The sequence below is a fragment of the Chenopodium quinoa genome, unplaced genomic scaffold, assembly GCF_001683475.1.
Source record: "Chenopodium quinoa cultivar QQ74 unplaced genomic scaffold, ASM168347v1, whole genome shotgun sequence".
Classification (NCBI taxonomy): domain Eukaryota; kingdom Viridiplantae; phylum Streptophyta; class Magnoliopsida; order Caryophyllales; family Amaranthaceae; genus Chenopodium; species Chenopodium quinoa.
This window is the reverse complement of record NW_018743510.1, coordinates 2011003-2025550: the sequence shown is the minus strand read 5'-3', so window position 1 is coordinate 2025550 and position 14548 is coordinate 2011003. Positions and strand designations below refer to the sequence as shown.

At 35.9% G+C, this 14548-nt stretch overlaps 1 protein-coding gene across 8 annotated transcripts; it reads right to left on the bottom strand.

Annotated features, from left to right (window-relative positions):
- Nucleotides 1-5375: 5375 nt before the first annotated feature.
- On the bottom strand, nucleotides 5376-14294 carry LOC110739702. Of its 8 annotated transcripts, XM_021920160.1 has the most exons (15): nucleotides 13943-14291; nucleotides 10441-10553; nucleotides 10247-10332; nucleotides 10002-10099; nucleotides 9801-9918; nucleotides 9610-9699; nucleotides 8413-8505; nucleotides 8118-8183; nucleotides 7926-8018; nucleotides 7628-7709; nucleotides 7442-7501; nucleotides 7309-7361; nucleotides 6794-7221; nucleotides 6085-6202; nucleotides 5376-5694 (listed from the first exon to the last, which is right to left on the bottom strand). In XM_021920160.1, exons 7-13 carry the CDS (start codon nucleotides 8487-8489, stop codon nucleotides 7077-7079), a joined length of 576 nt encoding a protein of 191 aa, XP_021775852.1. In that variant the 5' UTR covers nucleotides 8490-8505; nucleotides 9610-9699; nucleotides 9801-9918; nucleotides 10002-10099; nucleotides 10247-10332; nucleotides 10441-10553; nucleotides 13943-14291; the 3' UTR covers nucleotides 5376-5694; nucleotides 6085-6202; nucleotides 6794-7076. The 8 variants fall into 8 exon arrangements, with proteins under 8 accessions (XP_021775852.1, XP_021775858.1, XP_021775851.1 ...); XM_021920166.1 differs by having other exon boundaries at nucleotides 5376-6202; nucleotides 6794-7136; nucleotides 13943-14294; XM_021920159.1 differs by having other exon boundaries at nucleotides 5376-6202.
- Nucleotides 14295-14548: the final 254 nt, after the last annotated feature.

Below are 14548 nucleotides of genomic sequence, written 5' to 3'. Positions count from 1 at the left end.
CATTTTTGACTGATTTGGACGCTGTGCTTTGTGATGCTATGAATTTGAGCACTAACTTTGAGCAAGTCCGCTGGTCTCATTTGTGTCGAGAAGTTAACGAAGTTGCACATAATCTAGCAAAATTTATTCCTGTCAGTGTAGAGCAAGTCTGGGAGAAGAGTGTCCCTAGGGATGTCTCCCCTTTTGTACTCATGAATTCCCTTATTTTGAATGATTAAGTTGCTCTTCCTTTCAAAAAGAAAAAAAATAAAAAAATTAAAGCCATTGAATTTTATATTTGATAAGAGCCACGAAGTGGAAGCTACCGTACCAAGACTTCTACAACCCATCTTAAGATAATGGTGTTTTCCTGAGTTGATGCTCTTTGTTTTTCATTTTGTCATTGTTGTGCTGAAAATAAGTATCATTTTTTATTTGGCTGTGATTATGTTCTAATCTTTCAGACTAAAGTGTCGTGAGGTAGACGTATTCTCCAAAGTCGGAATCATTAAATAGTGAGTTTGCCTATTCAGTTGATCGCATGATATGGTAGAAGTTATATTCTCCAAAGTTGGGAAGGCCCAGAACCTCTTGATATTTAACGCTAAATCCCTGTTACTCATTGTGAGTAACAAGTTTGTTACTCACAGTGGCATTTCGGAAATTAAGTGGAAGTTTTCCACTTCCTAAGTTGCTGAGTTGGATTCGTCTATGTGTCAAGTTGCTGACTGTACCTGGAGTATTGCTGAGTGAGGGACATCCTTCCGTCAATTAGTTGGATGGCGTTACCTTCTTGACGTTTTGGCGGGAAAATATTCACAGCTTCCATACCCAGAAGCTTGTTCAGAGAACTAGCAGGTACTTTTCTGTTTTTCATACATCGCCGTTTTGTACAGCTTCCAGACCCAGTAAACAGACCCAGTTGAACACCACACGGTCATTTTCGAATTACGAGGTATTTTTCCGATCTATTTAAGCGTCGCATGTTGCAGTTGTGAGTTTTGTTCTGTTGTTGTCATGCGCCCACAATTCATGAAATTGAGCTCATAATCTCGACCGCAATCGGAATAATTTTGAATGTAATTGGATTTTAAGGACTTTTTCCTCTGTTAAAATGGGGTTGAGGTTGACGGAAATGGCCCGAGGATTTTGTTTAAAATGTAATTTTTTACTTTTTAAAAACAACGTGTCGTCTTCGTATGTTTTAAAAAAAATCCCTGTGTTGATTTGTGAGGTTATGTGAAAATTGGTTGTGTTGGTTGTTCAATTGGTTGGTTGATTTGTGTCGGTTGGTTATATTTCTGTGTTGGGTTGAATGTGTGCTGTGAAAACTTGTTTGGTTGATTTGTGTTGAATTTTATATTATAATTATGTTGGCGTTCTGTATTAATTTTTGTCATAGTAATTACGTTGGTGTTCTTTATTTGAAGGGTTAATTGTTTTTGTTGGAGAAGATTGATATTATGGAAATGGAAATAGAAAGCGTTATAAGGGGCAGCGAGGTTGGTGTTGGTGATTGTGGCAGTGGAGTTAAGTTTCGGAGTAACGTCCATATGGAGGAGGATATAGAAGACGCAGATAATGCAGGTAGTTGTGCACTTGACATGGATGTTAGGTATTTATCCCCCCTGGAAACAATTCATACGAATCATACTGTGGTTGGTAGCAACGAAATAGCTGTAGTTGTTGAGGAGCCTAAGGAAGGGATGGTTTTCCAGTCTTGGCAACAGGTTGAAGCCTACTATAACGACTATGCTGAGTAGATGGGGTTTGGAGTGACAAGGCTCAAGGTGTAAATTCTAAGACGGGGGACCAAAAAAAAATCAAAGTCACGTGGAAGTGTGAGTGTTGGAGAAAACCCGACATGAGAGCTAGGAGGGAAGCGAAGAAGAGGGCAAAGGCAATGAGTCATGGAGGTTCAGGTGGTTTAGTTGATGGGGTGGTATGTGAGGATGAATTAAGTGGTATGAAGAGGACTTCGAAAAAGTGCGAATGTGAGGCCCGTGTTTATGCTAAAGTTAACGAAGATGGCTTGTGGGAGTTGAAGAGCGTGGAACTAAAGCATAATCACGAGATTGATCCGGCAAATTCTAAGCTTGTTAAGGAGTACCGCATGAGGCAAACGACCTCCAAAGTGAAGAAGACGCTGACAGATTTGTACGAGCAAGGTGTACCAATTTCTCAAATACACGGTTTCATGGCAACCGAACGAAAGGGTAACATGGCTCTGACAGTAAAAGATTTACAACATGAGGTGTACAAGGCTAGGCGATTGAAGATGGTTGGAGTGGACTCGGTGGCAATGATGGAGTACTTTGACAAAATGCAAACCGGGAACCAAATTTTTTTCCATGCTCAACGTTTGGATGAAGAAGGGAGGCTTAAGGATGTGTTGTGGGTGGATGCAAGAAGTAGGGTAGCTTATGAGGACTTTGGTGACGCGGTTTGCTTCGACGCAACATACCTAACGTATGAGTACGAGCTCCCGTTTGCGAACTTTGTTGGTGTGAACCACCATGGGCAATCGTTGTTGTTAGGATGTGCTCTTGTTTCACATGAAGACTGCGATACGTTTGTGTGGATATTTCGACAGTGGTTAGCTTGCATGAACAATCGAGCTCCTAAAGAGAGTAAAACACCATGCTTTTTGATACAAATCTAATAAAATTTCACATAATTATATTCTCTTTTATAGATTAATGATAATTTATAGTCAAAATTTTCAAAGTTAGACCCAGAAATTATTGGATTAAAAAGAGTAAAAACACCATGCTTTTTGGTATTTTATTAGTTTACTTCACAAGGAGGTTCTGCCCTACAACATTTATCCACAAGTGGGTAGTGGAGTAGACTTTTTTATGTCTATTCTATAAGAAAATCATCCTACTCCACAAATAGGTTGTGGCCAACAACGATTTCCCACATATGGGTTGTGGAGTAGACTTTTTCATGTCTACATACATTCATCTTTTGGCATTCTTCCTTCATCTCTTGGATTCTCTTGTAACCCCCCATTAAAGTGGATGTTTATGGTAATTTAATCACCTTCATTATTCTAATTTAATCACTTTTTATGATGTCTAGCTAGATTCATCCTTTTGTAACTTCATCCTTACTTATAAAATTGGCTTGGTTATTCTTCATCTTTGATGTACAACATACACAAAATTAGCTAAACACATTTGTTCTTTGGGCATAAGTTTACTTTGACTCCACCTCTTACTCTAAAGTGTCTAGTGTGAGAGTAGTGTACAGGGAACGAGCCGGCGATTACAATTGTGCACCCAGATTGCACTGGAATTCATTTTCCAAGGTAATGATTTATCACGCCACGCCGAATTTCCTCTATACTAATATTACTTGTTTCTTTCCTTTGACTTTTTGTATTAGACCCCTCTTATTTACAATAGAAATGACAATGGGGGAAATAATAAAGGGACGGATCGAGTACTTAATGTCCATCATAATTTCTCTTTTATTTATTACGAACTTTATGTGAAATAAAATTCCTAAAAATTTGGAGAAATTGTATTTTAACAACCGCTTGTTTAAATTCTATTTTAAAATGCCTTTAAAAAAATCGATTTCACCACCCAAGGAAAATTTTTGTGCGGAATAGTCGAATAGCCACTTTCTAGCCTATAAAAAGTCTCAATTTGTGTGCTGAAAACATGTTGAATTAAGGTTTATGTGGTCATTTTGGATCTAAAGAGAACGATTTGGGATCAAAACTAACAAAAAACTACTGAAAATGACTCATTTTGTGTGGCCAAAAAATGCCTTAGTTTGCGTGCTGCGATAAATGTGGGAAAAGATCATGCAATTAAGATTTCAGGAGTCAATTTAATTCCCATTAAGGATGAAACTTTGCTAAAAAAAACATATCATAATTATCTCATTTTGCGTGTCATTCGTTTCAATTTGATTAATTAGGTAATTGTAAACTTCAAATCAGACTCAAACGTGTTTCATGGTATGTAAAATAGGCTTCTATGGTAAGTTTTATGTTTTGACCTTAAATTCGACCCTTTTGTAAAGGAAAAATTGACTAGAATAATCTCAACTTTGCCTCATTTGTTCAAGATAATTCCAATTTTGGATTTTTTTTAATAACCCGAACTTTAATGTCAATTTGCTTTTAATTAATTACTAATTAACATTAAACTAATAATTTTAAAACTAAATTTTCTCAAAATAATTATAAGAAAATTAACAAATTTAAAAATAAGTAAAAATAAATAAATCACCTCCATCGTTCCTCCACCACCACCAGCCCCAACTATCCTTGCCCCCCCACTCTCGCCCCGAGGCATTCCAAACGGCTTACGGTGAGCCGCTTTTGAAATGCCTCTCAAGAATATAAAAATCAGCACTTTTAAAGATATTCCACTAGTTGTCAAATAGTACCACTGGAGTTTTAGTGGTACAAAAAACACTCTCATTAGTACAAAATACACTCTTAGTGGTACTTCAAAAAATTCCAATTGAGGTTTAATGGTACAATATACACTCCCAGTGGTAGTGGTCCCAACTCTTTTTTATCCTTTATGCACGTGAATACATGTTTGCAAAAAAAAAAAAAGATGGGTCTCACACCACTTTTTTTCACTCTTTCTATCTCTCTCTCCCTTTCTCCCCCCTTTTTTTTTTATTCTTGTGAGGCATGATACTTGCGGCTCACCGTGAGCCATTAGTACTTCCTCCTCTCGACCACGTCGGCGCCCAGCTTCACCAGGTCCATCGTCAGCCGACCTACTTCCTCCCTTTCCCCCTTACCTCGACCCTCCCTCTTTCCCGCCGCGCAACCACCCAGCTAAACCAAATCATAGTGATCCAAATCATAGTGATTGAGACCATTATTACAGCACATGCCACACTTTCATCTGGTGATAATAATATCAATGTATAAAATGAACCAACTTCCGAAACAAGGTTTGGCTGGGTGGTCAAGTGGCGGAGTAAAGGGGAAAGGGAGGGGATCGGTCAGCCGGCGTTGGAGGTTGGGAGCTGGGCGCCGGAGTGGCCAGTTGTCAGTAGGAGTGGGGACCGAGAGTGCACTACAACAAATTGACCTTTGTGTTAGAAATTTACTCCCGTGGCTAGAAATTTACCACGGGAAAATGAATGTAGTGGCAAATTTTAATTTTTTTGCCACTAGTATTCACATGGCAAACAAATTCATTTGCCACAATTATTAATGTGGCTAACAAATTATTTGCCACAAATTCTTCCGTGGCTAATAAACATTGTTGCCACAAATATTACTGTGGCTAATAAGCTTGTTTGCAATAAATACAACTGCGGCTAATAAACACTGTTGCCATAAATATTACTGTGACAAAACACTGGTATAAAAAAGCAAAAAGGCAAATTGATCAACTGACATAATACATACATACACATAAAACTTAGATATTTTCATTAATATCTTGAAAATTTACACTTTTCATCCAAAAATATAAATAAAATACAATTAGTCAATTAGAGTACACTACAATTGGAGCAGCAACAATCAGCAAAGCAGAAGCAGTGTCCAGCAAAGAGCAGCAGCAATGCACAACTATAGCAGCAGTGGCAAACCTTGGAGCATCTAAAACACCTTGCTTTCTCCGACAAGCACTCTTGACAACACGAACTTCTTCAATTTCAACCAACAAGCACTTTGGCGCTTTCTTGTTATGAGATAATGTCATCATAAGTCCAAAATTTGATTCCCTGTAATTTTAGAAGAACATTTGCATACACTAAAGTAAGTATGAGTTGATGTAGCAAAGTATAGTACACTAAGAAAGAAAGTCCAAAATACACTTCCAAACAAAAAAGATTGGCTTTGAGTTTCTCTAAAGTATGATTTCAGCAAATACACCTGTTTCAAGACTAGCATGGATTACCGAAAAATAAGAGCCAGAACTAATGCTACATATCGAAAAAAATAGCCTTTTTATAACCCAAATTCAACCCTCTGACACAGATCAAGGTTCATATATAAAGACTAGAAACAACAAGGCAAGTATGATGCTCTATATGATTTATCTATATAAACACAATAATATGCATAGAAACCTTCACTGACAAATAGAACCCTTCATAAGACAAGAAACGTACAACCAAGTTCAAAACGTTTCAGTACAATCTGATTTAAGAAGAAGAAATCCTTCAATGTTAAAGCCCATGCGTGGTTTCTCCGGCACAACTTATACAACCACGAACACCATTTCCTCTCCTATAATGAAAAGTAGCGCAAATCAGAATGCCTTCAAGTACATACAAATGATTATAATTAAGCTCAAAAAGTTATAAGCTAAGATTAGAAACAACGAGACATAAACCTCAGTATTTAAAGGGTCAGAACAAAAGCAAAATGCATCCACACCCAAAAGAGAAAGAAACCTCCACTAGGCGAAAACACGTAATCCGCACCGGTTCAAAACCCCCATTTAGCACCGGTTATGAACCGGTCCTGATTTGGGGGGTGCTAAAACCCCAGACATTTCGCACCGGTTTAATCAGACTTTTGGCACCAGTTCTGGGTGAAAACCGGTGCTAAAAACCACACTTTTCGCACCGGTTTTGTCATAGAAGCGGTGCCAAAAGTCCCCAAAAAGATTTTTTTTTAAAACTTTTAGCACCGGTTCTTTTCCAAAACCGGTGCCAAAAATGCCCAAAAAAAAAATATATATATATATATATATATATATATATATACATATAACATATATATATATATAATTACATATTTTCATTAAAAAAAAAAAGACGTAATATTACAATTTTCGTCCAAAAATATAAAATAAAATTATGTATATGAAATTACTCTTTAATTTGTTCATAAATGCATTCATGGTGATGGATGAGTTGTTGTGGGGTGCTGGGTGGGTTGCTAGCTGCTGTTTGTTTTTCTCTTGTGGTGCTGCTGCTGTACTGTTGTTGCTGCTTTGGTTATGCTGCTGGTTGTGTGTTGCTGATGCCATTGCTGGTTTGTACTGCTGGCTGAATCAACATGCAGAAATCTGGAGGGCAGTGTGACTTTGATGAGCCTAATAGTCAATTCAATTGTTTCTGTCCTGATAGAACTCATGCTCTTCAATGTATGGAGCCTATACAATCTGCCCAAAGTGCTCCGCTTGTTCATAAACTTCTGTCAGGTCATCATTGTACTTGGCAGAATGACAACGATCTTTAATTAGGGTTACCGATAACTCATGCAGTGAGACCCCATTAGATGTGTATATATAGCAATACCTGTCATCATTCACAAGGATAAAGGGTTGAGCAAAAACACAATACAACTCCAAATGAGAAGCCACAAAATGCTATAATAAAACTTACGGTTTTCTGCGTGAAGCACAACCAGCATGTGCCTCAAATTGCGAAGCACTAACCTGAATAATATTTCATGTGAAAAAACAAGCTTCAAAGAAAATGACAATATTGAAGGTCAAATTAAAGGCAGACAACGCACCACCGTATCACAGCAATTACAAAGGATTCCAGAACCCTTTTTGGAGCCCTCCAGTAATTTCTGCACAATTTATAAAAAAAAAAAAAAAAAAAAAAAAAAAAAAAAAAAAAGAAACTATATACCAATAAACTTAGAAAAATTGCAACAATATTCGGAAGTCTAAAACTGATCCCAATTTACACTAACCTGCCCTCTAGCATAATAGCCAAGCACAGTTCCATCAGGCAATACATCATCTTCAAAAACCAACTTATGCAGCCGAAGATCTCTGAACATAAAAGACAAATGAATAACAAAAAAGTATAATAATCAGCGCATGAAAACAAAACATAAAACATCACAGTTGAGCTCATATAGATATAACTGCTAGTGATTTAAAGAGATATGACAATTACTCATACAAAACATCAAGCATGGCGGTTCTAACTGAGAGTCTGAGACCTACAACAATATAAATTAGCAAGAAAAAGGAGAGGGAACATACTTTCTTGTAATTTTCCTACTAGTCTTCTTCTCTGAAGATTTAAGAGCAGTGGGAGTTTTAGAAGGCCTGGGTGTTAGAACTTCTTCTCTTAACCTAAACAAACAAGATGAAAATATTTCGAGTCAAAAACAAATCAATCAAAACCCTGCAGGGATGATTTCACTTATCCTTGAAGGGAATTCAAACATGTACCTCGTTTTAACTTTTGCACAAGCATTTCCAGGTGAAGGCTTCGGAGACAAGGCTAGTTTAAATGACCTAATTTGACAAATTAGATGAGATCCATGCTATTAAGGGAAACAAATCAAATCACACACCAAGACTTACTGTAATATGAGTTAATCACACCGATAAACGATTTTAAAGAATCAGATCCAAACAATTACTTCAAATTGATACAACAAATCATATTCATAGACATCACAGCAAAATGTATGAATTTTTTAAAGATGCAAACTTGGAATAAAGCTGAATGTATGATCCATACCTTATCTTCAATTTCTTGTGATCCTTAGTTCCTGCAGATTTTCCAACCACGGGACTGATACAAGTCTTTGGAGACATAGATGAATCTTGTGCACTGAAATGATGAAAAATACAATGATTGATGTAATTTCTTTCATGTTTCAGAGAAACGCTTAATGCTATGATGAAAATCACATTGTACCCAAGAATAAACCTAGTAGATAGCAGATTTCTTACCTTGCCATAGCTAACTAACCACACTTTTCCAACAATTAGGGAGATTCAATATTAGAAAGAAATAGCGATACTTATGCTGATTATAAAAACCTAGATTGAGGAACAAGAAAAGGGGCTGACAGAAAATCTGAGTAATGAACAAATTTATCAGCCCACTGATGTAGGCAAGAGTAAGCAACACAAGATAACTACAAAAGGCCCAAAAGTTAAAATATGCAAGCCAAGCCCAATTGGAGGTTTATTTCCTTGGAGAAAACGATCATATTGGGACGGAACCTTTGTTTCATTCAACCACTCTGTAAAGAATCAAATACTCAATGCAAAAGCAATTAATATTAAAGCAATTTACACCTTTCTAATCCAGAGACCCAGCCAATCATATTCTTTTCAGCAATGACTCAGAATAAGATATGTAACTGTGATGGTGCAAAAGAAACTAAATACTTATATGAAAAGCACAATACTTAACAAAATTTTCCATGCAGCAAAAGCACTAGACAGCCTATTTCACAAGCTGACATCAGCCATAGCAGTAGCTTATCAACCTTCCTAGTACCTGCAATACTTCTATAAAAGGAAAAGACCCACTATTTTTTTATTACTTCTATGCTGAGACCACTTTATTTACTATTACGTATTATCTAAAATAAAGTTAAAATAATAATATACTCACTCACATCCCTCAAAAAGCAATGATCCACTTCCCGCTAACTATAATAAAGAATTTTAAGAAATACTCCACTACCAACTTACACACAATAAAATAAAAAGTAAACTGTTTTGCGTAAAATCTTGCACTGGTCAAACTGATTTGATTGTTCCGGGATGGAGGTAGTATTTTTCATTCAAGTGCTTTTGCATGTTATAATCAATGACACCATCACGAAACGGACTCACTGACTCAGTAAGTAAATACTGACTCAGAATATTTTTTGGTGTAAGAAAGAACTAGAAGTACAATGAATCTAGAGGGTATAGCTACCTTCAGATTATCTTCCAATATGCGCATAAAATACTTTTGCAGTTCTGATCCGCGGAAATAAGTTAAGATTTCCTGCCAGTTAGGCGGATTCTGCAGAAAAACATACAGTATAAGTATATTCTGTAAATAGGCAAAAGATACCAGGAAGCAATAACAAAAACTCAAACAGTCATCAAAATTAAGCATATTACATCAAATCTCCCCAAATTGGGCTTCAATTTTCCAGCCAAAACTTTGAGAGCAGTAGTCTTTCCAATACCATTTGTTCCCACTAGGCCAAGAACTTGTCCTGGTCTTGGAACAGGTAACCTGTAATTAAGAAACACTACGATTAAGACCTCAAAAAAATCATAAGGATTCATCTTCAACACACCACAAAGCAATCAACTAACCTATGTAATTTGAAAGTGTTGGGGCCATAACGATGTGTTGTATCTTTGTTCCAATCTTTTGGAAGATTAATGATCTGAATTGCTCCAAAAGGGCATTTCTGCATCCATTAATCCACAATCAAAACAAAGTAATAATTAGGCGCGCTGAACAACCATAATACATCATGTGCATGTGAGAATGTAAGTGTATGAGTGAGTGTAAACAATGATAAGTACTAAATAGCACAGTTTATAGAAGTAATGACCTGTATTGTTTCCCTGAAATTGAGAAAGGCTAATCAGATCCTGGTGGGGCACAGATAGATCATATTGTTCGCAAAGCAAATATTTCCTTGAGAAAAAGGACTCAGTACACATAAACATGTTTATTACACAAGTGTGAGCAAATGAATGCATCATGAACAAATGAAAATTGGTTTACACAAAAACAATTGCATACCTGTCTGAACAGGACAACTCTTTTTACACTCCAGACTGCAGTTTTTGGGCTTGCAACGATCAGAGTTCACTATCGCAATACGTGGCAAACAGTCTTTCATCATGACTCTCGTACTTTAGAAGAAGAAAAAACAACAAACTTCAGACTTGACAAGAACGAACAACAACAACAACAACAAAAAACAACATAATTGTATCATAGACGAAAAATGATTAACAAAAGCTATACATATTACATATATGCTTGTGAACCAAACTAACTAAACAACATAACCTGAAGAACGAAAGGAGTATATGTATCAAATACCGTATTACTTAGACACTTGGTACATTCGAAAAACCATAACTTCAATCTATATATAATTATCAAGGTACAAGAAAACAAATTCTAACAATCACTAATACAAATAATTTTTAGAAGTTATTGTCACATTCCAAAGTCCAAAGCAACTATAACTGAAATTCTTCATAAAATTTGAAACTCTAGAATCAATCAACTCTAGAAATATACAACGTATATTAGAATTCAGAAATACAAATTGTTAGCTTTTTACCATATAAATTTCATTGGTCATATCTCATACTTCATAAATGGTACAACTAAAAAAACAGATGAAAATAATCATGAAATACGGAATTTTAGTTTACTTGTTCAATAAAATAAGATGGTCCAATGCAAAATTACAAACTAAAATTAACGAGTTTATGAGTAATACTTAGAAACAATATTTTAATTAAAAGAACGAATATTACATAAACGAATCCTAACCTTGAGAAAATAATTTAATTAGGGTTAAACAACACTAATAGCAGAAAAACATGAATTAAAAATAAAAAAAAGTTATTAACCCAAAAACCCTAACCTCGAATTTCTGATTTTTGGTTCGAAATTGATTCGAATTTGTGCTTGTTGAAGACGCACGCACATCAAATTGATTCAAAATAGACGCACCCATAAACCCTAACCTCCAATATTGTAGATTCAAGAAATAGACGGCGGCGGCGATGATGGTTGTCCTTGGTTCGAATTGACGCCGGTTTTCAAAAGGGCAGCAGGTCGTTCAAGGCCGATTTCTTCAGTAGAGTAGGGTTTGTTTGAGGAGAGAGGAGAGAGAAGAGAGAGATAAGAAGGAAGAGGGGAAACAGAAAGAACCAAAAGGGGAAACCCAAAGAACGAAGAGGGGAAATAGAAAGAAGGAAAGATCGTGTACGCTTCAATGGAGAATTTCGAGTACGCATCAATGGAGAATTTCAAGTACGCATCAATGGAGGAGAGGGAGAGGAGAGAGAGGCAAATGAGAGAGGAGGAAAAATCGAGGAAATGAAAGAGAAAGAAAGAAGATTGACCGGTTTTTTTTTTTATTTAACAATAGATATCGCACCGGTTTTGTTAGAACCGGTGCGAAAACTCTTTCCCTCAATCCCACCTATTTTTTTTCACACCGGTTTTTAAAAACCGGTGCGCATTTGGCGGTGCCCATTTAACTTTTTCTACTAGTGTTCTAATTAACCCAACAAATATGATATGTAAATGGCTTACCATAATCAACAAGACTACTCAAGAAACTTCACGAAATTGCATAAGCACATAGGCCATTTGAAAAAGAAAAGTACTTAAAAACTAAAGCAACTTTGCAGATGAGTTAATGTTTTAATTTTGAGTGTGCAGCAGCAAACATGTAGCAAATTCTGATGATATTGAGCATCCAGAGATCACAATCAGGATTCATAAAAAAAAAAAAAAAAAGCTAAAGAGTCCCTGGAGCACTTAAAGAGGCCAGATAAAAAATAGGTTATTATACTCCCTCCGTTTTTAAATACTTGCTCTATTTCTCCATGCGTGGAGTTTTAAGAGAAATTGGACAAAGTAATAAAATATGGAGGTAGTGGAGTAGGTAAAAGAATAAAAACTATAAAAAACAAACGTAGTTGAGAGAATTGGAGGAGAGAGAATATGAAATTAATAAAATACGATATATGTTGGGTCCATTAGTTGAGAGATATGAATTAAATATTGTAAAAGCTTTCCAAATAAGGGAAATGAAGCAAGTACTTAAAAACGGCCGTAAATGGAAAATGGAGCAAGTATTTAAAAACGGAGGGAGTAGTTAATAAGAAGTATATCAATTAAAAAATTAAGATGAGCATATTAAACATATATCTTGTTAAAGAGTCTTTATATAGGGGTTTTTATTCATAGTCACTTGAATTGCATTGATCGAACGATAACTATTGCTACAAAATAAACTTTTTTTTAAGAACCATCAAACCTTATTCACCTAAAGTCAAACTTCAGCAACAAACCAACAAATTCATTTCTTTGCTATAAGAATTTGATCAGTACAGACCTTAAGAAACGAATTTAAATTACAGCCACTTATTAAATCATTAAAAGAAATACCAAACCAACTCACAAAAGGTTATATTCTCACTAACCCACCAACAAACATAAAAGAACTATTTTGAAGCAAATCGATAGATAAACAATAATCACTAAAAAGTAGGCTGAATAAAAATACTACATGTATAGATTGTAAGTAAGACTAAACTCACATTCTGATTATCTCCATAAATGTATATCATACGCTTAAAAGAAGTGTCAGTTGGTTTAAAAGTTTCAATTGTTTGTTTGGAGGAACCCCAAGAACCCTCCACTCATGTGTTTTCTATTGTAGTAGTTCTACAATTTAAGATCAGGCTGCAAACTATAATAGTAATGATTTGCAACATTAGTAGATATATAGTCACTTCACCCTTAGGATAGAACTAAAGGGAAAACCACAATTTGTTAAAAATCACAGTACTTTAGTTCTGTTTCCTCAAGTCAGTTGAGTGTAAGAAATTTATACAGAGTAGAAAAAATGGAAATGGAATATGATGTTGTAGGTCAAGGCTACTGCAGTGATGAAAAGCATAATTGGGGATTTTGAACATATATGAGAATAGGCATGTACATGATAGAAAGTTAATGCATGGAAGCACAAATACAACATATCAAGAAACAAGACTATTGAAATAAATTAGCTGAACAACATACATAATAGTCAAATCAATAATAGCTTGCAAAGTATTGAAATAAACTGATCCCATGCATACACAATAGTCAAACCAATAATCCAGTGGTAATCAATTCCCCCAATCCCTCTATCTTTATCTAATTAGGGTTCTAAATTTGACCTAGGTAAGATTAATTTGGTTAGAATCATTTTGATTAATACTGAAATAAAGTAATTCAAATACATTAAGTGTAATTTGATTCAAAATATTGCAATTCGATTCAATAATTTGCATAAAAAAAATCGATTGAATTATATCGCTAAAACTAAAACTTTGAATTTTTTTAATTCACCTAAAATTCAAATCAAAAAAAACTGTAATTGATGAATTTTATGATTGAATTTTAAGTACAGTTTAATTGAATAACTCGAATGAATAAATACTGCAATTAGATTGAAAAATTCACCCGAAACAAATTATTGTAGAAGAAAATATCAACAGCCCACCTAGATGGTGCAGTGGCGGCGAAACGGAATGTACGACGGTATAGCGGTGCTGTGGCGGCGCAGCGGAGCGGTGCAATGGTGGCGCAGCGGACCGGTGCGGCAATGGTGAATGGTACAGCGATGCAGCAATAGAGAAGCGATGGAGGAGTAATCGGTGCATAGCTTATGGAATTAAACAATGGAAAAATTGCATTAAATAATATCACCTTTCACCCGTCTGCTAAAAACAAGTCGACCTTTTGATTATCTCTATGGACACGTGTCATCATTATATTGGTCTGAAAATATAATTCTTTTTTTTTTAATGTTTTTAACTTTTTAAAAATTATTATTATTATTAATTTTTAAAAAAACCACACATCCCCATCCCCATCCCCCTCCCCCACGACCCAGCCACCTCCTCTCCCCCTCCCCCACACGCAACGACTCCACCGGCGATGGTACGGGCGACGCCCAGCTCCACCACCACCGGCCGTACCACCCCTTTCCCCTTACCCCAACTTTGCTTGCCCTTGTATTCGAGTCGTACCGGCAGCCCAGCCACCACCATTGAAGCTGAAAAACTTTAAAAGCTTGTAGAGACAACAATGGAGGAAACTCCATTGA

Coding starts and splice junctions, on each gene's coding strand:
- LOC110739702 (XM_021920162.1), bottom strand. CDS start 8,489: ATGTCTCCAAAGACTTGTATCAGTCCCGTGGTTGGAAAATCTGCAGGA. Junction 8,019..8,117: donor TGTGCAAAAGTTAAAACGAG/GTACATGTTTGA, acceptor TTGTTTGTTTAG/GTTAAGAGAAGAAGTTCTAA. Junction 7,222..7,308: donor TGTGCTTCACGCAGAAAACC/GTAAGTTTTATT, acceptor GAATGATGACAG/GTATTGCTATATATACACAT.